This window comes from Phaenicophaeus curvirostris, chromosome 15 (genome assembly GCF_032191515.1).
Source record: "Phaenicophaeus curvirostris isolate KB17595 chromosome 15, BPBGC_Pcur_1.0, whole genome shotgun sequence".
NCBI lineage: Eukaryota > Metazoa > Chordata > Aves > Cuculiformes > Cuculidae > Phaenicophaeus > Phaenicophaeus curvirostris.
In genome coordinates this window covers 19,641,599-19,666,011 of record NC_091406.1, presented here as the reverse complement: position 1 = coordinate 19,666,011, position 24,413 = coordinate 19,641,599, and the positions used below count along the sequence as shown (strand labels likewise).

Below are 24,413 nucleotides of genomic sequence, written 5' to 3'. Positions count from 1 at the left end.
TTAGGGACCATGTTCCTTGTAGTAGGTGCCTGGGCGCCCTACACAGAGCATGGGGAGAGTTAGGTACCTCCTGAAAACCTGTGTCCCGAGAGCAGGACTGGCCAGAGCATGTGAATGAGAAGCTCTGTGCTCAGAGAGGTAACACAGCTCACCTGCAACCTGCTTCCTTTCTGGGAGCTTGGAGCCAATGACATCCACATGACATGTGGGTAGGAAATCCAGTGGAAGTGGGGGTGGAACCGGATGGGCTTTAATGTCCCTTCCAACTCAAAGCATTCTATGATTCTGTTTTTCGAGTCCTGAGAGGCAGAGGGCTGCAGCATATGAATGTAAATGACTCTGGAAAAGGAATAAGTAGTTTGGAACTGTACCCTACTGCTTCAAAGTTTTGGAGAGGGGATCTTAGGATGAGGTGTGGGGGAGGGGTTGTATCTTCCCTTGCATTTCAGAGAACAGTCAGTGGACAGAAAAGGGAGTTTTTTGAAACACAGCCTAGAAGTCCTTTCCTCCTCGACTGCAGAGCCTCTGTTGCTCTGGGTTCCATTTGAAGTCCACTGAGGCACTTGTATTTCGGAGAGCGCAGGAGGAAATGGAAGGGGTGAAAAGTTCGTCTCCCATTTTAGCATGCAGACACAGGCAAAGAAGCAGGTGCAGCCTAGATTTTGGGTTCTGCTGCATGCGTGCATTAAAAATAAATCATTTGCTCGTTGAACATGAAAGCTGCGGTATTCCTTGAGAATAAAGTGAAGGGACACTCTCCAAAGTAATCTTTGATGTTAAACCAGGACATGGCCAGACTCTGAACTTTCATGTAGGAGCTCTGACAAAACCCTGTGTAGCTGTAGGAAGAAGAGAAGGTTAATGTTTTAAATTAATTGGTATAAATATAGCCGGTGGATTTGCTTTATGTCTTTATGTCCTTTATGGTCTTTGATTTAGTTCTGGAGTCCTGAGCACAGGAAGGATGTGGAGCTGTTAGAGCAGGTCCAGAGGAGGCCACGAAGATGATCCAGGGGCTGGAGCACCTCCTGTATGAGGACAGGCTGAGAGAGTTGGGGTTGTTCAGCTTGGAGAAGAGAATGTTGCAGGGGTAGCTTGGAGCAGCTTCCAGTACTAAAAAGGGCTCCAGGAAAGCTAGGAGTGCAGGAATAGGATGAGGGAGAATGGCCTTTGAGCTGAAAGAGGAGACATTGAGATGAAATCTTGGGAAGAAATATTTTCCTGTGAGGATGGGGAGGCCCTGGCCCAGGTTGCCCAGAACAGTGGTTGCTGCCCCATCGCTGGAAGTTTTCAAGGCCATGTTGGAGCAACCTGATCCAGTGGGAGGTGTCCCTGCCCATGGCAGGGGAAGTAGAGCTGGAGGTCCCTTCCAACCCAAACCATTCTATGATTCTGTGATTCAGTGTCCTGGTTTAACCCAGTAGGCAGCCAAACATCATGCAGCTGCTCTCTTGCTCTCTCCCCAAGCCCCAACAGTGGGATGGGGGAGACGGTAGAGGGAGCAATAAAGTGGAATTCGTGGGCTGAGATAAAAACAGTTTAATAGGATAAAAAAGGATGAAAGAATAAAGATAATAACAGAATCTACTAAACAAGTAATGTGCAATTAGTTGCTCACTGCACAAGGACTAATACCCAGCCTGTCCCTGAGCAGTGATCCCCAAGCAGTGAACCATGGTTCCCACCCAGTTTTCCATTTAGGTACCAAGCATGCTGTTTCATGGTATGGAATATCCCTTTGGGCAGCTTGGGTCAGCTGCTGGGCTGTGCTCCTGCCCAGCTTCTTGTGCACAGGTGCACCAGCAGAGCATGGAAACTGAAAAAAAATCCTGAATTTCTTAGCAACAACAGAATACATCAGTACATTACGTACATTTTTCTCATACTGACTCTAAATCACAGTGGTTGCTGGGAAGAAAATTAACTCTGTTCCAGCTGAGCATACACATTACCTGACAACAACTAAAACAGAATGTGTTCTCATAGAATGTTTTAGGTCAGAAGGGACCTCAAAGCCCATCCAGTTCCACCCCCTGCCATGGGCAGGGACACCTCCCCATGGATCCAGTTGCTCAAAGCCCCATCCAACACCTCCAGGGATGGAGCAGCCATGACTTCTCTGGTCAACCTCGTCAGTGCCTACTATTATTACTGTTATTCTCCTACTAAAAAACACAACAGCTACTGGGAAGAAAATTAACTCTCCCCCAGCCTAAGCCAGGACACTATCTTTAGATAATAAACAGATAATAATAGAGTAGTAAACAGATGTAATAAACAGATTTAAAGCAGTAAAACCCAGAAAATATGCAAGAGAGTTACAGCTAATTCCATTAAATGCAAAATGGAGAGTTTTTGTTGTTCAAGTCTTGCTGATATGAAACAGAAAAGATATTTAAGGGAGCTTTGGAAAATGGGTGGTGACATTTATCCTTGATCTGAAATGCCTCAACATACAACATTGTTCGTAGAGCTGAACTGTGACCTTCCAGCCTGCCAATACAGATCAACACACATGTTATCAGGTAAATCACTGAGATGGTAGATTTCCTGAGGCTGCTGTAGAAGCCCTGCTCATAGGAAATGATGGCTCTTAACTCATTATATTCTGTCTTTTTGCATGTGAGCTCTCCACACAGCTGTAAGGATAATTAGTTCTCTTTGGCTTAGTGCATATTAAGGAGTATTAAATACTTAGTTTGTATGGACAACAAACATATTCGGAGACGAGAAAAAAAAACACACAGAAATTCAAGCAAACCACCTTAAGTCTTTAGTTTGACAGACTCCTGGTTCCAGGGCAGCTATGATGGGTTTGTTGTGTTGGGATACATAATGTCATATGCCTTTATGGTAAGCGTGACTGACTTCATCTGGTGAGTGGATTTATCTGGGCAAAACCAGATTAAAGGGTCACTATCCTGGTCTGAATTAGATTTCAATAATGCAGGCATGTACATGCACGCTGTTAGACTGGCAAGAATTTTCATGCAAGGAAAAAGGGATACTGTGCTTTAAGGATACACCCTGTTCTTGTACAGTGCTGTACTTGTGTGATAAAATGGATAATACAAAGTCACTGAGGGCAGATATAGATGAGATCTTGGGAAGAAATTTTTTGCTCTGAGGGTTATGAAGCACTGACCCAGGTTTCCCAGAGCAGTGGTGGCTGCCCCATCCCTGGAGGTGTTTAAGGCCAGGTCAGATGGGGCTTGGAGCAACCTGATGCAGTGGGAGGTGTCCCCACCCATGGCAGAGGGTGGAACTGGATGGGCTTTGAGGTCTCTTCTAATCCAAACCATTCTGTGGTTCTGTAATTCTATAACATGTTCACGTCAAAGCGGCACAACCACACACTATGTTGGTTTGGCTGTGCTGTGGTGGCACTGCAGTCCTTAGAGTGTTGCAACCCTGTACACTTCAAAGCTGTGTTTGAACTATTCACTGCTACAAGGCTCTCCCCAGCCAGAGCAAGGATGATTCAAAAATTATTTGAGGTCACCTTCAGCTGTTTTTTTCCTGTCAGGAACAGGAAAAGAGCATTGGGTCTGGGCCAGTGTTGTTTCCAATGAATGGTGTATAGGGTAGTTGAGAGGAGAAAGGATTTATTTGTGGAACAGGGCTTAATTTATTATGTCCAATAAGAAAGCTCACATTTTAGTATTGCTGGAGAAAGATGATTAATAATTTGGAAAAAGGCCAAGACACAAAACATTTACCTTTGCAATTTATCATTTCAAAGAAACAAAAGTGATATGAAATGTACCTGACCAAAATACTTTATGAGAAATGAAAGCTGGTTCCTATTAATGTGTTCAGGATTAAAGGGCTTGCTCAGACCTTGCTCTTAATAACAGCAAGCAAGAAAAATCTGAAGTTGATAGTTAAGTCTGCAGAAAAGTTACAACTAATGAAACATGAACTTCCACATTAGTAATAACTTCTAAATAGAAGTTACACCTCGACAAAGAAGAACACCTCACATCCTGCATTCAGTTTTGGGTCCCTCACGAGAAGAAATGCATTGAGGTGCTGGAGCATGTCCAGAGAAGGGCAACAAGGTTGGTGAAGGATCTGGAGCCCAGGGGTTATGGGAGTGGCTGAGGGACCTGGGGCTGTTTAGCCTAGAGAAAAGGAGGCTGAGGGGAGACCTCATCGCTCTCTGCAGCTTCCAGAAAGGAGGTTGTAGTGAGGTTGGTACTGGTCTCTTCTCCCAAGTGACAAGTGATAGGACAAAAGGAAATGGCCTCAAATTGTGCCAGGGGAAGTTTCTTTACTTAAAGAGTGGTGAAGCACTGGCAGAGGCTCCCCAGGGCAGCGGTAGAGTCTCCATCCCTAGAGGGGTTCAAAAACTGTGTGGCTGTGGCACTTGGGGACATGGTTTAGTAGGCATGGTGGGATTGGGCTGATGGTTGGACTGGGGAAACCTAGAGGTCTTTTCCAACCTTAATGATTTCCTGATTCTATATTTGAGACTAGAGAGGTTTAGGTCACTAAAACAACTTCAGCAGTTCCTGGAAAGAACATAAGCTCTTCGTCATCTTTAAAAATAGTCTTAAGAGAAAAAGGAGTGCACAGGCTTTTATAATTCTTGATTAAAGAGCACTTTGTAAAGGCAGCCGTATCACCTCCTTCACAAAGATTCTCTGTGCCAACCCTGTTACACAGACAGTTTCATAGATAGTTCTGATGTGTCATGTACAGACGTTTCCTTGGTTCTGTGACATGAATGCACTGCGTAAGTAAGGGAATGCTTAAAAAGAATCATGCTTTCCAGAGTGTTTATTCTGCTGCCTGGCAGGAGAACGATTTTAAAGCAGCAAAATGTGCTCTTCAGCTTTTGAACCAGGAGAGCCTTACATCATATGTTTTATTTCATTAAATCTAAAATTGTACAAACCACATTACCAAAGATGAAGAATCATGAAAGAATGAGTACAGGAGATGCTGTTCACATCAGGAAATGGCTGCTAAAGCAAATGCAGTGTTCTTCATTACTGCTACAGAAGTACAGAGCAGTCAGTAGTTGAGGTTGACTGAATAGCATCTTCTGGTCTGGCAAAACATTGGTGATCTCCGTCTAGATTGCCTGCTTTGCTTCTTTTTCCTTCTTCCTTTCACCAGTGAGATGCCTTGGACTCCTGTACTTTCTTCTTTCTGTGCTCTTGCCTTCTTCTCCAAAGGATATAGAGTCCCATTCAGTTGGTTTTCCAGCCCTTCCATGTAGCAATGCAGATCCGAGCTCCTTCTTTCCCCAAACATCTTTAGCCATTCATCTGGGCGCCTCTGTTGCAGAACACGGTGATGCTGAGAGTCAGATCGGTCACGTGGGCATTGGTGATGTGGTGTTGCAAGAGTTTTTGTGTGGCTACGAATGTTAAAAGTGCAATAGGTCCTGTGTGATCCAGCACTTTTAAAGCATAGATACATATATTTTCATCAGATTCGAAGGCTTTGGCATTGATGCATAAACACGGAGCTTTCCCCTGGTCACGATCCCTTAAACATTTAAAATTATATCCTCAAATGAGAAGCCACAGGGATGATCTAAGGACTGGAGCTCCTCCCATCCGAGGACAGGCTGGGAGAGTTGGGCTTGTTCAGCCTGGAGGAGAGAAGGCTCCAGGGAGACCTTAGAACAGCTTCCAGTAATGAAAGGGGCTGCAGGAAAGCTGGGGAGGGGCTCTGGATCAGGGAGTGCAGGGGTACGATGAGGGAGAATGGTTTTAAGCGGAAAGAAGGGAGTTTTAGATTAGATCTTAGGAAGGAATGTTTTGTTGTGAGGGTGGTGAAGCCCTGGCCCAGGTTGCCCAGGGAAGCTGTGGCTGCCCCATCCCTGGAGGGGTTCAAGGCCAGGCTGGATGGGGCTTTGAGCAACCTGATCCAGTGGGAGGTGTCCCTGCACATGGCAGGGATGGGACTGGATGATCTTTCAGGTTCCTTCCAATCCAAACTATCCTATGATTCTATGATTTTATGGATCTGCTGTTCCAATTCAAAATTGGGAGTTATGAAAATTACAGAGACTTTTCAAACTTTAAGAAAAAAGGAAGCAGCCAGGTTTTAAGACGTTCTCTCACAGAAGAACCTGATTTGTGTGGCATTTCATTATTCAGGACAGCATCCATAAACATTTTAGTCTGATTAGTTCAATCTTGGTAAAATTATGGAACTAAAATAAAAACTGGCCTGAAACTGGAAACAGAACTGCACCTTATATTTACCTGTATAAAATATTGTGATCTGCCATTCTACCACAGCAATTCAAAGAACCAAGAGTCAGTCACCACTCTGGTGTTTTTCATCCTTTATGTTGTGATATTACAATGGGAAAAAAGAAATGTAATAGTGAGGACTTTCCCCGTTTGGGAACGTCGCGCAGTGTTATTTACTTCTAAACCATTCTTGACAGCTTACCATAGATTTGGTTCCAGCCCTTTCTAATTCTCATTGTAAATTCATAGTTAAGAAAAACTTGACAACTCTTTTACAAGAGTCAGCTCCTTCCTGGCAGAAGGGAGCAGATTGTTGGAACCTCACCTTGAAGAAGACTCTGGATATTTCTGGGCCCAGATTCTGCACTCTGATTGAAGGGGTCCTGTGGTGTCTCTACCATTCATTCATGCCTGTTTTTTCTCTAGGGCTGTGTCTGCTGGTTGGTCACATTGCATACATATATGAATACATACATGCCTGCTAGTTGTTTCTCAGATTTCTCTCTGGGATGCACCAACTCATTCCCTCCATGAGGAATCAGGGACACAGCTGACAGGCTGGTTTACTAAGATATCCACTATGGGTGTGTGTACTGCGGAGGCTGACCTCCCCTGCTTTGGATGCTCCTCTAACCCTGTCCCAAAGACTTGACTCGCTTGTGCCATGCAATGTACGTTTGTGTTTCGTGCTATAAGATGCTACCGTAGGCTGCATCACAGCAATCTGTTAATCCAAGCACTTCAAAAGAAACATAGAGAACAACTGTATTCCAAGGCACAGCTAGGGATCCAGCGCTATGTGGAGTGAGTCTCTGCGTACTGGCATTGAGCAGACTGAACAAGAACCAGTCAATAACACTGAGATGAGCAGCCAGGCAATCAAAGTCAATGTCAAGCCAGGCTAAAGCCGTAGCTTTCAAATAGCAAACTGATACTCACTGAATGCAGGCATGTAAGGATGCTTTAAGCTTTTCTTGCTGTTTTGACTTTTTCAGAACCTGAGGCGGGAGAGGTGTCCCCCCCAGTGGGAGCTGGTGTGAACAGCAACAGCTGGACCTTTAGATTTGGACCGGGCAATCCCAAACAAGGTGGTCCTGGTGAGTTGCCAGACAAATTCATTATCCCAGGATCTCCTGCAATCATCTCCATCCGGCAGGAGCCACCAAACAGCCAAATTGACAAAAGTGACTTCATAACCTTTGGCAAGAAGGAAGAGACCAAGAAAAAGAAGAAAAAGAAGAAGGGAAACAAGACTCAGGAGAAAAAAGAAAAGGGCAACAGCACCACTGAGAACAGTGACCAGTGAGGGGTTTATACTGTAAGAACCCACTTAGGCAGTTTTTGTAATCATGGCAGAATTCTCCTATGTAGCAACTCCCAAATTCTTCCTACTGTTCACGGATTTCCTGTATGTACAGACTTGAGAAAATCAGCAGGAAATTCACGGTGTCTGTCTAAATTGCTTAACAGGTTTTGTCTTAAAAGCTTTATTATTAAGTCTGGTGTTAACTCTTTTTCTCCACTCTGGCTTGTTTTCAGAATCTAAAAAGCAGACACAAGTTTCCTTTCTCCTACGCCGAAAAGGAGACTCTTCACAGTACAGCCAGTGAGAGGTTGGACTCTGCACTGTGGTTCCTGTGCTCCTGTCTTGATGACACTTACAGGACAGGTTTAAAAGTTTTAATCTTGTGCACCCTCTATCAGATTGGAAATATTTGTGTGCAGATGTCAGCTAGGTGTTATGAGTTCAGATTAGAAAACGCAAGAAGAGCTGGTAAATACGCAACAGAGGAAACACCTCATGAACAGAAGTGTTCAAAGATGTTCAGGCTGGGGAGGAAATGTCTGACAGGAGATGACCAGACTTTTCCAATTGTGAGAAGTCGTTGTGTGGAAATACTGAGTCCTATACATGACGTATTGTACACACGCCTGCAAATAAACCCTCACATTTACAGCTCTTTAAAAATATTATAAATTTTATCTTTTACCAAGCAAGCCATTGGGAAAATTGTTCCTTCAAGCCCTGCATTCCTCTGGCAAGGCCAGCCCTGTGAGTGCAGGAAGGGCTGGGCTGACATCCCAGGAATGTAACTGTGATGCTCTGTGTCCCTGTTTCCACTCAAATATTATTTTGCACATTATGTCTCTGAAAAGGTCAGAGTTTTTCCACGACACTTATGCAAAAGAGAGAAAAAAAGAAATGTTAACTATGCTATTTGTTATTTAAAATATTTATTTATAAAGAAATATAGCTGTAAATGTTAAAGAAATATGAAGCCCTTTAACCCAAACAGAAGCCAATCTAGAGCCATTATAAATTACAATTGCTGCTATTAAAGTGCTTTAGAAGAATTGCCTGAAACATCTATATTATATCGGCCACTTGCCAATAACAGCTTTACTCTGTCGGGTGAATCAGGGGCTGCCTCTTGCATGTAGTAATAAATACAAGAATATCTTCTTCTATTTTTTTTTTTGGCATTAATCTGCACTTTGAATCCACCTTTGCAAACAAACTGTCCTGCTATGAAGAAGCAGAAGCAAACTTCTCACACACATGGATTTACTAACCCGCTAGCTGTGTGCAGTACCTTGGTGTTACCTCCCGCACACCCTGTTCTCATTTTAGTTTGACTTTTCTATGAGATTATGAATTCCCGACCCTACTAACACTCCTTATGTAAAATTCAAGTACTGTATGTATGCTGTATGCTCTTATAATATAATATTTATTCTGTGCTTGTGTATGTGAATGTCAATGCAACTATTATTAGAGTGGACTTTAAGCTTTACCGTTGAATGTAAATTCATTCTTTCTTTTTTTGTACACTTGTGGAAAAGTGGTGTAGTGTTAATTTTTTAAGCCACTGTTGATTATGAGTTTTTTGTGTATGAAACACAAGTAAAATATCTTTCTTAAACCAAACCATGCATGTATTTGGGATTTATTGGTAAGAAGCTGTGAAGCTAAAGGTCTGTGAAGTACTAAACCTAAGGGTATAGATGGAGTATTGAATGTGGTTGAGAATGTTGCTATGAAACCAATACATGTATTTTTAAATAGGATACAGCTGACAAGGGAATTCCAAGGAGTTTTTCACATCTTTGTACTTTCACAGAATAAAGCTTGTGTCACATTAATTGGAACTGTGTAAGAAACTACGTAGCTCTGAAATTTCTAACTGGCCCTTTAATCTAGGATCAAAGAGAACAACTGGATTTCTTGTGATGAATTTTAAGTTTCCAAACTGCTGACAGTTCAGAATAAGACACTTCCTATTCATTTTTAAGACCTGCAGCAAGTCTTAAAACATCACAAAAGGCAAAGCTCTAATAAAAGAATTCCTATCTCAAAGCACAAACCACAAGTGGCCTCATGTGGTCTATTCACAGGTTGCTTTGGCTACCAGGCTTGTTTCACTGGCAATGAAAAAGATGCTGCTTGAGAAAGAGAATACTCAACTCAGTTTTAAAGGCCAGCCAAGAAGATAAACTTCAGATATGGGGAGGGAGCTGTTTTTTTAAGGAAGTGCATTTGTACTGATTTTTATTTGGTGACTGATCCAACAGTCCTTGAAGTGTTCATAAACTGGAGGCACAGTGGTGACTGAAACACATGGAAGGACACTCTTGTTTTGTACTCATGAAGTAGCTCTCCTCAGTGCCCTTGGCAAAAATTCAGCACAGAGATTTCATAGAATCCTGGAATGGTTTGGGTTGGAAGGGACCTCAAAGCCCATCCAGTCCCACCCCCTGCCATGGTCAGGGACACCTCCCACTGGATCAGGTTGCTCAAAGCCCCATCCAACCTGGCCTTGAACACCTCCAGGGGTGAGGCAGCCACCTTGGCTCAGCAACCTTGGCCACTGCCTTACCACCCTCACAGGAAACACATTTCTTCCTAAGATCTCATCTAAATCTCCCCTCTTCCCTTTCCCCTTCTTCTTCCCTCATTGCATGTGTTTGAAGAACTGCTTCCACAGAAAGAAAAAAAATAAACTGTTACACTATAAACTGCCTTTCTTCCAGGAGAAATGGGGGGAAGCTCCCTTTATAGAACAGTGCTTATTAGCACATGATACAGTGACTACAATTTCTGCAGGAGACGTAATTCATGTTAACTGGCAAAAACTTAGAGCTGCCCATTCTGGGGTTTAACAGTCTCAAGGTTCCAATAAATAGCATTTCCTCCAGGAAACTTCATTTTATTAGCTCCTTAGCCTATAATGACTCCATGGTTATTCTGCTTTGTGCCACCAAACACTTTCGCTGGAGCTTTCTATGTTTCTAAAATCATAAGTCCTCAAACTGTAATTACATTCTTAAAATGTAAAGTTACTTACTGCCTTCCTTTTACACAACTGGTCTCACTTGTTTCAATCCAAGTTACAGCCAAGTTTGTATCAACAACTGGGTAGAATAAACTTTGTACAATCATCCTTCCTTATCCTATTCTCCCCTAGCAGCAGTTTTGTTGTTCTCACGTAAGAAAAGTATTAAGAAAAGAGCTCAGCCTTTAGCCTCATTTGAGTACTAGTGAATGAGTAAGGTCCTCAGTTTTGATGTTACTTAATTGTTTGTAAACTACTGGCTGTTCCTTGACACAGAGACATTTTTTAACACATTGCTAGGCTGAGAACACCATGCAATGCAATAAATAAATTGTGTACATGAAAGGTTTACTCTAGTGGCTGGTATCTATTAAGCCCTGTATGATGCTCACAGATGCCCGAGTGGCTGCCTTTGCACAGCACTCACACAACAGGAAATACCAAGAGTGAATTGAATAGCTGTAGCAAAATAAATGCTGTATCACATTTTAATGTCCTTGTGCAGCTTAAACCAGCATAGTAGAAAATCAATATTGCTAGCTTATGAATTAATTTCCCATTAGCTCTTAGTACAACGATGCTTTACTTTCTACTCTCCTGAGTTCTTTCCCTTCTCTATGGCCTCCAGCCCTCACTAGAGGATCCAGTGATACTGCTCTGCATTTGCAGATAAAAGAGTGTGTGTGTGTGTGTGTGTGTCTCTCGCAGTTTCTCTCTCTGTGTGTATGCAAGTATTTACACATATATATATAACAATCTGGGACCTGATTATGTTGTTATATAGAGCACTGCAGTACCTACTGTCATACATACTTAGTAAAGCCTATTATGCAAATCTATCTGATTTTTCAAGGTGATGCCATAACATTATGCACCTACTTCTGGAATACATTTTGTTCAGGTGCTTTGGTCTGGCTTAGAGACCTAACAAGAAGAATTCCTCAGCATGAGGAATGCTTCTGCTGTATGGTGAAAAAAACATACACTGCACTGTGGGTTCCCTTTCATATTCCAGGAGGGCTTCCATGCAATCACTCTGACACAGATTTTAACATCAAAAGATGACAGAGATATAGTGAGGTAAACATCTCTCAGCAGCCACACAGCCTGGCATGTTTAAAAGTTTGCCTACCAGTGGCTTCCAGAACTGTGTCACTGCTGTCTGAATAAAACCAGCAAGCAACTCATCCCCATTTAAGAATTGATCCGTAGAGCACATTACAAAACAGACATTCTAGGCTTGAAAATCAGATTCCAAACCCAGGATACCGATTTGAAGGGATTAAGCTGGCTACCATACCAAGCAGAGCAGCCATAAGCCTGTTCACTCAACTCACTTATTCCTCAACATAATGATCTCCATTATGGGGCAGAGGAGTGGGGCACATCATGAAGAGAGAACCCCGTGTTTGCTGTCAGATAGGAAGAGTTATGCTACCGGCATTGCAATACAGAGCATAGGTCAGGTGTTGGGCACACCTATGGGGCTTTGTGTCAGGTGAAGCGTAAAAGCCCATGTGCACCATTCCTGCAGGAATAGTATAGGATCATGGAATCATTAAGGTTGGAAAAGACCTATGAGCTCATCCAGTCCAACCATTAGCTTAAAGCCACTGTACCTACTAGACCATGTTTTGAAGCACCATATCTATATGCTTTTTGAACCCCTCCCAGGATGGAGACTCCACCACTTCCCTGCAAAGCCAGTTCCTCCTTTCAGTAAAGAGGTTTTTCCTAATACCCAGTTTAAACCTCCCCTAGTGCAACTTGAGGTCATTTCCTCTCTTCCTATCACTTGTTACTTGGCAGAAGAGACCAGCACCCACCTCACCACAACCTCCTTTCATCTGAATCTCCTGCCAGAGACCCTGAAGTGTTGCCTTGTGGACTCAGCAGTGGGTATTGCATCAGAGCAGGGGCATCACATCTGATTTCAGGCTTCAGGACTGAGACGGGATCACATTCAAGGCGGCCATGCTCCAGCCTCTTTGGTGATACTTTATTGAAGGTTCAAGTGTCATGAGCAGCACTGAGGAGAATTAGAATGTCCTTGTCCATTAATTATAGGAATGGTGCCACATAAGAAGCCTGACAAGTCATAGTAGTTATTATAACACATCAATCACAGCTACTCTAGACTTCTAATCCTGCAGTGCTATTCTTGTTAGATAAATCTTTCAGCTTTTCTAGGACTCAAATTCTACTCAGTGCAGCCTCAGGGGGAGAAATGTGTAATTCTGAGGAAAACTAGATTGAAAACGTGTGTAGATGTAGCCCTATGTCCTAATGAAGCCCCCGGTGTAGCATAGCCCTCCTTTAGGAAGACATGAATCTCTCTGCCTTGAAGATCTTCCTCCTATCAGTGTTTAAAGAATCCTACCTGGAGCCTCTCTGCCTGTGGAACAGTTACAAAACTAATCAATTCTGTACTCTGGGGCTTATGGCTTTTCAGACATCACTGCCACCACCAACCCCCGGGGTCTTGTACATTGTGAAAGCCTTTACTGACTGGTGTCTGCCTTCCTCTTCCTCATCCATGATGCAAACAGGCTCAATGAGGGGCCAAGATCTTGTTCCCATGGACTGGCAGAGCAGGCTCAGGCCCAGCCTAGAGTAGCTATGCCAGTCTCATCTGACAGCAGAGCCATTTAACGACAGGAGGAAGACGTTTAACTTTCCTGAATTTGCTCTCAACCTCCTAGCTTGGAGCATGGAAATTGCCTGGGGTTCAGCCTTCACCACATGTTAGGTAAGGGACAAGTCTTAAGCCATGAAATTCTGCTTCACTTCTTAGATGCTGAAAAGGGGATTATGCCACATTTAGGTACTAACATTTAAGGTAGCGCTCCACAGAGCTCCTGAGAGGGGTTTACCCCATAAAGAGGAGCTGCCTAACCCCAAGGGTGTGTAAATAGTTTTAGACTAGCTACATGTAATCTCAGAAAGTTCTATTTAACTACCATCAAACATCACAAAAGCTCCCTTGATCATTCCAAAGGCATTTGGAACATTCTACTTCAGTGCTCTTGCAATAGAAATGCCATCCTGAGTATGAGCTGCATCTTACCCTGAAGAGTGGCTGCATGGAGAACTGGCAGGCAAAAGTACCTCTCTCTGTCCTGAGGGAGTAAATGAAACAAAAAGGTGAAACCATTTTTATTTTATCTTCAGGCTGCCTTCACACACATGGGGCAAAGGATCAGATGGCCACACAAGGTCAGATTCTGGCCAGCAGCAGAAGCAGGGAGGCATTCATTAGCCAGAAAGTAGTGCAAGTGTTGTGTGGGTGAATTTTTCCACAACATTAGAAAATACCAGAGATTCAAAGTGTGACAGGTCAACCCAGGGCATTAAATGCACTTATTTTCAGCCCAAGGGAGGGGCTATTCCACCTATAGATCTTGCTAATGGCCCCTTGGGTCAAGCAGGCTTTTACAAATGCACAGCCTGGATCATCCGCAGAGCTGTCAACTATGTTGTTGGGCTGATGGCAGGAACTGCTGACCTGTGAGTTCTATTGCTCCAGTTGTTTGGGCCTGTCAGAATTAAAATTCCTGTTAAGTATCTTTGCTTGGGCTCTTATTGTGCACTGCTGGGCTCCCCTTGCAAACCTGCTAAGCCAAATTATAGAGGTGCTGGTCTTCATTAGTATGCACACAGACTAATGCAAAGCAATCTGGAAGTAATAGGATATTGCAGTACAATAATGGCAAAGCCTTCACAACCTGATCAATGTCGATGGTGCAGTTCTGCATTGATTAACTTACACAGTGAAACCCCAACAGCAAGAGAATTTTGTGGTGAAGCACTTGCTGCCGCAGTGTCTACCAGAATCACGTGGCTGTATGAAATAATAAATAGGTCACAGGGAAGCTGCAGGTGTGTTTGCAGCCCGAACAGTATCCTGTGCAATGAACACTTGTGCACACCCTGCAAGGTAGTCCCCAGAGAAGTGCTGTTTCGTCCTAAGTCTTGTCCCTCTCCAACATGGGGAGATGCTCGAAAACTCAGCCTCAGAAGCTTTTGTCCATGGTCCCTGACCTCACTCTGCAAGGTCACATGTGCGCTGCACCATACATTTCTGTATCACTGTAGATGCCAGCGGCACGGGGCTGGCTATGAAATCCATACCTGCTGCCAATCAATGGTGGGATTATGGTGGCAAAGGGTCAGATGCCCTGATGCTCACCCACTCACAGGGCAAACAGTGATTTTGTTGAGCCTGTTCTGAAAGCTCTTGAGGTCTCTTCATGCCTGTGCAGCTGGATGAGGTCAGGGCTGTTGTTCCTCTCCTCTGATAAATTGACTCAACCACAAGTCCTATGTCCTCTATTAAATTTATGGAGGAGATTACATCTTTCTTTAGTTTCTATATGCTGTCAAAATAAATGAAAGAATTTGGTGTTGAAAACCACACTGCATCTCCTCCTGCTCTAGTCCAGCTCCCCTAGCCTCTTCCAAAAACTTGTTTTAAAATGCAGAATTAGGCAAGTTCATCAAGACTGGATTTATGTCCATATTGAGGCACCTTCAAAATGAAAGGGCTGTCCAAATACTTCCTGTCTAAGCCTACTGTATTGGCTTCTCTCCTGCTCTCCTGCCCCAAGCTCCGTTCCAGAAACCTGAAAAGCAAGTACCTTCTTTCCTGGGAATGCATGGCTCACAGGCTTTTATCCATTTGTAAAATTGAGCAGCCAAGGGTTGACACAGACCAAGGCAGTGAACATCCCCAGCGTCCATGGAGCAGTGTCCCAATCCTTCCCTGGCATGTGTGGCCAGCACTTACATATCCGGGGCCAATCCCAGTGGAGATACTGTGCATAAGCTGCCAATGGAACTGGTTTGCTGATCATCCCAAAGCCCTTTGCAATACATAGCTGATTCCTCTAGTCAGACACATGACCTACATTCTTGATCATGTGAGTTAATACCTTTCGATGTGATAAAGTCTGTGTCTTCCTTAGATTGTATAATTGCCCTGTGTCTCATTTTCTAGGAGATATTTCTATTTCTAATAGTAATTGTCATTTGCATGTTTCTCCTTAAGCAATTTTATATCTTCTTGTCAATTATTAATTTAGCAGCATTTGGTGAAGAAGAAATCCCCTAGAAATGCATAGGAGCTTCCAGAGAAAGATTTACACTTGCTGCATTTTATTTGTTGTGAGGCATTTACAGCTTTACTATATATGATCATTGTTGTGTAAAACTAAGGCACACAAACTGATCTTTTTATTTTATTTATTTTTTTAATTATTTTATTTATTATTTTATTTTATTTATTTTTTTTTATTATTTGTTAGCACAGTTTTCTCTGTAGATCAGGCCAATGATCCATTAAAATGGTACTGCATTTATTTGACAAGACCCATTTTTCATAGAACTGTAGTTTTATTCTTTACTGTTTATATACCCAGCAGGTCAAAGGAGGGAATTCTCCCCTCTACTCTGCTCTCATGAGACCTCGCCTGGAGTCCTCAGCACAGGAAGGACATGGATCTGTGGGAGCGAATCCAGAGGAGGCCACAGATGCGATCCAAGGGCTGAAGCACCTCCCGTACAAGGACAGGCTGAGAGAGTTTGGGTTGTTCAGCCTGGAGAAGAGAAGGCTGTGGAGAGACCTTAGAGCAGCTTCCAGTGCCGAAAGGGGCTCCAGGAAAGCTGAGGGCGGGCTCTTGACCAAGGAGGGCAGAGACAGGAGTGATTTGCAGCTGGAAAGGGGAAGATTCAGATGAGATCCTAGGAAGAAATGTTTTGCTGTGAGGGTGGGGAGTCTCTGGCCCAGGTTGCCCAGAGCAGTGGTTTCTGCCCCATCCCTGGAGGGGCTGAGGCCAGGCTGGATGGGGCTTGGAGACCCTGATCCAGTGGGAGGTGTCCCTACCCATGTTAGTGTGGTGGATGATCTTTAAGGTCCCTTCTAACCCAAACCATTCCATGATTCTATGATCGTTTGGCCGTACCAATCTTTATTTTTCCTGGCACAAATTGCAGGCCCTTTGCCCTATAACTGTCAAGCTTTTGCCATCTGGCTTCTGTCACTCGTTTCTCTCCAGATTTCCAAGAGGTGTTAAAGTAATCACTGAAGGGATCTGAGCCAATTCTTGTACTGTTCTTGAATGAAGATATCTATACATACCAGTGGCTCCAGGCTCACTTATAGATGCAAAATTGTAAATGCATTTAAACATTGCTGCACTTCATTGTATTTTATCTGGTTTGACTGGGTTTTTATCCCAGCAGAGGTCTATTTTATACTTAAGAGAGTAGAACAACCATTTCAGGTGCAGTTTCTGGACCAAAACTTTAATAAAATAACAACCAGCAGTGAAAATCCATGCACAGGAGAAACCTGTCTAGAAACAGTCTCATTTCTTACAGTTATTTTGGGCAGATAGTTACCTACTGATTTCTCATCCCCTTTAAGGCTCTGTGGAATAAAGCTCTCAGCTTCTCAAGGCTTGTTTCTTATCTCATAAGTAGTTATCCCAATATTGACAGTGGGGGGTACTGAAGCTGGCACTCTAATGCAGTGTTTTACGGAGGCCAGGGAGAAGTGTGGTATTCAATATAATGCTGCTACCAAAGACAGTCTAGTGGAGGTAGAGAAAGGTCACAGATCTAATTTTCAAGGCCAAGTACATGCTGCTGCAAACTGAGCCCTAAATTCTACTTTCCACATCTCATTCCCAAGTCCCTGGTGCAAAGGACTAGAAATTTTGCAGTGGTTTCATTTTTCATTGCTCACAGAATCAGTACAGTTTTTCTGAACAGTGTGCTTTAATATGAAATTACACACATGACATACTTTTCCTTTCTTCTCAAGAGCCCTGATAGCCCTGTTCTCAGAAAATACTCTCAAAGAAAGTGTCAAAAATTATTAGTGAAAAAATGAAGCTTTTGACCCATGAAAAGATGTGGGTAGGAATTAGAATCATAGAATCATGGGGTTTGAGTTGGAAGGGACCTTAAAGCTCATCCAGTTCCATACCCCTGCCATGGGCAGGGACACCTCCCACTGGATCAGGTTGCTCCAAGCCCCGTCGAACCTGGCCTTGAACACCTCCAGGGATGGGGCAGCAGCTGCTTCTCTGGGCAACCTGGGCCAGGGCCTCACCATTCAAGCAGGAAGTAATTTCTTCCTAAGATCTCATCTCAATCTCCCCTCTTTCTGCTGAAAAACGTTCCCCTTCATTCTATCCCTACACTCCCCAACTTTCCTGGAGCCCCTTTCAGTACTGGAAGCTGCTCTAAGGTCTCCCCGCAGCCTTCTCTTCTCCAGGCTGAACAACCCCAACTCTCTCAGCCTGTCCTTGTACAGGGGGTTCTCCAGCCGCCGGGTTGTCTCCATGGCCTCCTCTGGACTCGCTTCAACAGCTCCATGTCCTTCCTGTGCTCAGGACTCTAGAACTGAATGCAGGGCACCAGGTGAGATGCCATGATAAGTTGCACATAAGGGAGCTTTTCTGTAAATGTGAAGATAAATGAAAGAGTTAAGGTAACTGATTTTTGATCTCTGCCTGTTTCGTTTCATCATTTTCAGCTCTTTGAGACGTGGCAGTTCACATCTCTCTGGCTGACTGGTGACTTAGGACAAACCCTTCAAAATGCAGACATGCTGTCAAGACCGTCTTCTGTGTGACGAGGAAAAGCATGAAATAACAGAAATAAACCGGGAATTAGCTCATGCGGTGGGCAAATGGCACAAGCTCTTTAACCAGCCTCTAGCTTTTAACAGTAATGAAACACAACATGCCACGATAAAAGCTGGGGGCAAATTTGCCTCTGCTGTCCTGTTTTGAAAACAGCACATTATTATATACACTGCTTTCCTCTGTCAGTAAGAGACATTTTCTGCTCCAGTCACTAAGATGAGGTTCATCCCCAAATATGTCCAGCAAGGTCACTGTGATCATTTCACTGCTTTTTTTTCTGCTAATATAAGATTATCATGACCCACTGTGACTATGATGAAGAAAAGGCACATGTAGACTTGGGGCACTATTTCTTTTCCACCTGAGCAATGTTAATAACAAAGCATCTGTTCTTCATATGGTTCTGCTGGGGGCAAGGTCTAGGTCCTACACTAGGTCCTACAGTGAGTGGATGAGCAGCTGCAGAGGTGTAATGCTGTTAGAGAAAAAGTCCAGAACTGGCAATGGTAGGTAGGTGGTGAAGGGTCTGAAGAACAAGTCTTATGAAGAGTGGCTGAGGGAACTGGGATTTGTTTAGCCTGGAGAAGAGTAGACTGAGAGGTGACCTTATTGCTCTCTACAACTACCAAAAGGAGACTGTAGCAGGCTGGGTGCTGGTCTCTTCAACCAAGTAACAAGTGATAGGATGAGAGGAAATGGCCTCAAATTGTGCCAGGGTAAGTTTAGATTGGATATTAGGAAAAAAATTCTTTACTAAAAGAGTGGTGAAGCACTGGCAGAGGCTTCCCAGAGCAGTGGTGGAGTCCCCATCCCGTGAAGGGTTCAAAAAACATGTAAATGTGATGCTTCAAAACATGGTCTAGTAGGCACCGTGGTGTTGAGTTGATGGTTGGACTGGATAAGCTCAGAGGTCTTTTCCAACTTTAATGATTCCATGAATATACGAAAATATCTGGTGGCGCCTCTGAGCACACACTGCCAGGATGTATGGTGTGGGAGATCTCTTCCTGAACAATGAAATATGATTTTATACATAATTAATGATATTTTTTCTTGGTCCAAAGCAGCTGATGTGGAATCCAAATACTATTGAGGACAGAAGAATTGTTCTTCTGGACATAGAGTTTTGATTCAAGTTAGAAATGCTATATATTGTATTTTACTAACCTAGTTTCTTCATTTTGTGACTTTAAAATCCAATCTTTTAATGCTTTATCTCATGTACTCTTCACTTATGTAATTTTAAAAAAGATAATACATTATTTTACAAAGATTTTGTCATTTAATTGGCAGCTGAGCTTCTTTTAATACACAGCTGAATATATTTCAAACTAGGCAAGTAAGTTATTTCACGTCAAAACCCTGCAGCTAGAGGAAGTGGAAAAAATGCTTTTAACAGAAACAAAAAAATTAATTGGTCACAAAAAAGAGAGAACACCTACTGAATAGTGTTTGGAGGTTCTGTGTCTTACACACCTAATTGCTCAAATTTTATTATTATTATTTCTGTGTAGGAGAGCAAATTTTTGGCCACGAACTTGAAATTCTTTTGTCAGGATTTGAATCCTGGGAGAATGATTTTTCAAGCTTGTGAAGGTATAGAATCATTAATGATGGAAAGAACCGCTAAGATCATCAAGTCCAATTACTTCTAAACCTTAAAATCTGAAAGATGAGTGAACAGGTAAGAGATCCTCTGTTGAGAAAGACCATCTTGGGCCACAAAATCATTTTTGTAGTTCCACTTGTGGGAGGTTGAACTTCAAACATTGATACCCTCCAAAACAGACAAAGATCTGCTCACAGTACTTTAACCCGCAAACACCCATTAGGTCTAAAGGGTTGGATTCTGTGGTGCAACTCTGATGGCTTAATAGGCTTCCTTTTTCCTCCTTTAACCTAAACCATTGCTCAGATGATAACAATAGGAGGCAGGGGTGATTTAAACAACTAATAAGCATTACCCAGTGATGGTAATTACAAAACCTAATGGGCAATTAGCATCTGTACCTCATCCCAGCCTGCTCCTCTCAACACTATGAGCCTGAACAGTGACCATGGGGAGTCTCACTCAAGTGGGCCATGGTGAAAAAAGATTGTTGATGAAAAAGTATTTGAGGTTCCTTGCCTGCGTTGGAGGAAATGCTCTGTCAGTTGCTAGGAGAGCTTTCCTTTTCTGTTCTTTCTGCCTTTTTTTTTAAACTCACTTTTGGGCACTGATGACTCTTCCTGTTAGAGCTGATGTGTGCTGTCAGCGGTGGATCCTTTGAGGAAATCAGTGTGTCTGTAAGGCTGTCTCCTTATCTGCTGTTCTACAAGGTTAAACTTCTAATTTATTGTTAAGTGTTGGGATGATGGGGGTTGCTGTAGTATTAAATATTAGGAAAATGCTTAAATCATGGAATGCTTTGGTTTGGAAGGGACCTAAAAGCTCATTCATTTCCACCCTCCTGCCATGGGTGGGGACCCCTTCCACTGGATCCAGTTGGTCAAAGCCATATCCAGCCTGGCCTTGAATATTTTCCTTCCTCTTCCACTCTTTTTCCAGTAAATAAAGGAGTCACATTAATTTGTTTGCTCCTCTTACAAGATAGAAGTGTTTGTAAACAATTATGTTCTGAAATCACTGCTTGGAGCAGGAAGAAAATTAAAGTTAACCCATGATAATTAACTCCCAAGTTCTCATTCCAGACAGGCTGTATCAGAGAAGGACATGATTTCAGGAGGTATTCGGACTATATCAGCCTCCTGAGCATCAGCCACTCTCAGACTTTACCTTGCATTCTCAGTCCCAACCAGGCTGCATATTTTGTGCTGTGAGACAGTGAGGAAGCTGCAGGTGTTTCCCTATCTTTGTTCTTCATTTTTGGCAAGTATCAGCTCTTGACTGCAACAAGGAAGATGTATTTTTGCATTTGAAGCTCATGTTTTTTTCCAGGGGAGAAAAGATGGAATTTAAAAAAGGGAAGTGCTTTCACCTAAACTTAAAGCATACTAGATTTAAAGAAACTAAATTGTTTGATTTTGTTTATTCTCCTTAAATCTGGTAGCAATATTGCAGAGAAAACACATCACAGCAAAGAGTCCCTGGGCTGGAAGGGTAACTGCAAAGACAGTGGGAGAAACTGTCCTGTGGAAGGATCATTATTTTGGGTGGAATACTGGTTGGCATGGCTGGGCCGAGAGAATGGTGGTAAATGGTGTTAACTCCAGCTGGAGGCCAGTTACGAGTGGGGTTCCCCAGGGCTCAGTGCTGGGTCCAGCCCTGTTCAATGTCTTTATCAATGACCTGGATGAAGGCATCGAGTGCACCCTTAGCAAGTTTGCGGACGACACTAAGCTGGGTGGAAGTGTCAATCTGCTGGAGGGTTGGGAGGCTCCAAAGGGATCTGAACAGGCTGGATCCATGGGCAGAGTCCAATGGGATGAGGTTTAACAAGGCCAAATGCCAGGCCCTGCTCTTGGGGCACAACCCTGAGCAGCTACAGACTAGGAGAAGTCTGGCTGGAAACTGCCTGGAGGAGAGGGACCTGGGGGTGTTGGTTGACAGCAACTGAACATGAGCCAGCAGTGGCCCAGGTGGCCAAGAAGGCCAATGGCATCTTGGCTTGGATCAGACACGGCGTGACCAGCAGGGCCAGGGAGGTTCTTCCCCTTCTGGACTCGGCACTGGGGAGACCGCTCCTCGAATCCTGTGTTCAGTTCTGGACCCCTCACCACAAGAAGGATGTTGAGGCTCTGGAGTGAGTCCAGAGAAGAGCAATGAAGCTGGTGAAGGGGCTGGAGAACAGGCCTTATGAGGAACAGCTGAGAGAGCTGGGGTTGTTTAGCCTGGAGAAGAGGAGGCTGAGGGGAGACCTCATTGCTCTCTACAACTACCTGAAAGGACGTTGTAGAGAGGAGGGTGCTGGCCTCTTCTCCCAAGTGACAGGGGACAGGACAAGAGGGAATGGCCTCAAGCTCCACCAGGGGAGATTTAGGCTGAAAATTAGGAAAAAATCTTTCACAGAAAGGGTCATTGGGCACTGGAACAGGCTACCCAGGGAGGTGTTTAAGGCATGGGTGGATGAGGTGCTAAGGGGCATGGTTTAGTGTTTGATAGGAATGGTTGGACTTGATGATCCGATGGGTCTCTTCCAACCTGGTTATTCTATGATTCTAAGTTCTGGGATAACCTAAGCAACACCTGCTTTGAATGATACCAATTAGTTAAAATGTTTCAGTTAGACTAACAATCAGAAGGTTTGATTCAGCCCAGGAAAGGTACAGAATTGCTGGCACTGCAGCCTCTGAGGGGAGAGAAGCAGCAAGAGAAACTGCAGTTTCAAGAATAATAAAGCTACTGAGCTGTGGTTTTCACAGGTAACCACTCCCTCAAATAAAAGGGGGAGAATTCTTCTTCTATGTAATCTTAAACTGATTATTGCTTCAAAATCTGGTAGTACTTCTGCTTCAAGAAGTGACTCAGTATTGGGTAGGAACAAAGCAGTTAAAAACAATTCCATAGATCTTGTAGTTAAATGTAATTATAGAAGTGTGACTTTGTGGAATCACGGGTTTCCTCTTTCCAGACGTAGGCACCTTAAAGCAGAATAGTTAATTCAAAGCAGTTTTTTTACTTATTCAGTACTACAGGTTTATTCAAAGCCACCTGACCTGTCTGCCTCTGGAAAGAACAACAGCGCTCCAGGAGCAAGTCCCCTGAGGGCTTTTAGAGGGAATTATCACCTGCAGGTGCTCAATCTTCTCTTTTAAAGGATCAAAGCCCTTTTAATTTTCCTTTTTAAGGGGGTGGGGGGGGTTGAGTGCGGTGTAGAATTACTTCAGATCAAGTAACCAACTACTTGTGAAGTCACAGTCCTGGGAACTTGCTGAACTACTGACTGAGATGCATTGGGCACAAATAAGACTATACAGATCACTGATGTTCTGACAAATTTACTGAAGAGACTAAAAAGGGAAAAGGGACACAGGCAAAGGCTTTTCCAATCAGCTTTTGATGTTTTATTAAATAACATTCGGTTCCGAGATAGTTATAATATATTCTGAATTTAAGAAACTACATTTGAAAAGACCCCATTGAAGATAAGTTGAGGAATTCTGTGAATTATGAAATACATAATTCAGTGTTGCAGTCGAATCAGGAAATGGTTGTCAACAAAGCACCAGCTCTGTGCTGCAGCAAGAAGTTTGAAGTAGTGTTTGGGGTTGGTTGTGGTCCTCATTCCACAGAAGTAATTTCATTCAAAGTCTTTCTTTCTCACTGTGAAAAGTTTTAGAAGGGCTTTTCCAAGATATGGTCTTACACAGCTGGACATCAGAGTAGAGTCTGCGTGCTGTCTTTTGAGCTATTTTTTCCTGAATAGCAGCAGGTAAGAAATTTTGGCTATTTCTGAATATTGTCTAAAAGAAGATTCCTTGATTTCAAATACATTGAATGTTACGCTTGCTTTCTTAGTCCCAAGTGTTGCAAATTGTACTGAATAATTTTACTCTAAATCATAGAGCATCATAACCATGCTGTTGAAGGCTGCCATAATCACAGTTAGTTGTTCTCAGATTTTTCAGCTCAGTTTCTTTCTTCTTTTCTGTAATAGTTCTTTTAATTGGTCCTTAGGATTTATGCCTGTAAAAAAAGCAAGCATAGAAGTCACTGAAAAAACAAATGGAGTACACCACTAATTCCAACAGAGCAGTTTGAGGGATGCAGTCATGTAAATGGTGAATAAGCCTACTGTTAATTTTTTAGTGTAATCATAGAATTACGGAATGATTTGGGTCAGAAGGGACCTTAAAGTACATCCAGTTCCACCTCCTTGCCTTGGGGGGTGCACATCCCACTGCATCAGGTTGCTCAAAGCCCCATCCAGCTTGGCTTCAAACACTTCCTGGGACGGGGGAGCCATGAATGCTCTGGGCAACTTGGGCGAGGGCCTCCCCACACTCACAGGAAAGCATTTCTTCCTAAAAATCTAATCTCATCTCCCTTCTTTCAGGTTCAAACTGTCCCTCCTCATCCTATTCCAGCACTCCCTGATCAAGAGCCCTTTCCTAGCTTTGCTGTAGCCCCTTTAAGCACTGGAAAGCTGCTATAAGGTGTCCCTGGTTCCTTCTAGTACTTGTATTTTTGGACAAGGCACTTTAGACTGATAGATCATTTTAGACAAGGTGAAGCTTTCAAAAACTCTGGTGTTTGGAAGTGGCTGTAGCCA

At 43.2% G+C, this 24,413-nt stretch overlaps 1 protein-coding gene across 5 annotated transcripts in view; it reads left to right on the top strand.

Annotated features, from left to right (window-relative positions):
• The window catches only part of LOC138727289 (protocadherin alpha-C2-like), a 118,837-nt gene extending 109,693 nt beyond the window's left edge, over positions 1–9,144 (top strand). For 4 of the 5 annotated variants that reach the window (XM_069869613.1, XM_069869615.1, XM_069869616.1 and 1 more), the window contains exon 4: positions 7,211–9,144. In XM_069869613.1, the coding sequence (XP_069725714.1) occupies positions 7,211–7,521 (311 nt within the window). In that variant the 3' untranslated portion in view covers positions 7,522–9,144. The remainder of the gene's footprint in view (positions 1–7,210) is intronic. The other variant, XM_069869614.1, reaches the window with a different exon arrangement.
• Positions 9,145–24,413: the final 15,269 nt, after the last annotated feature.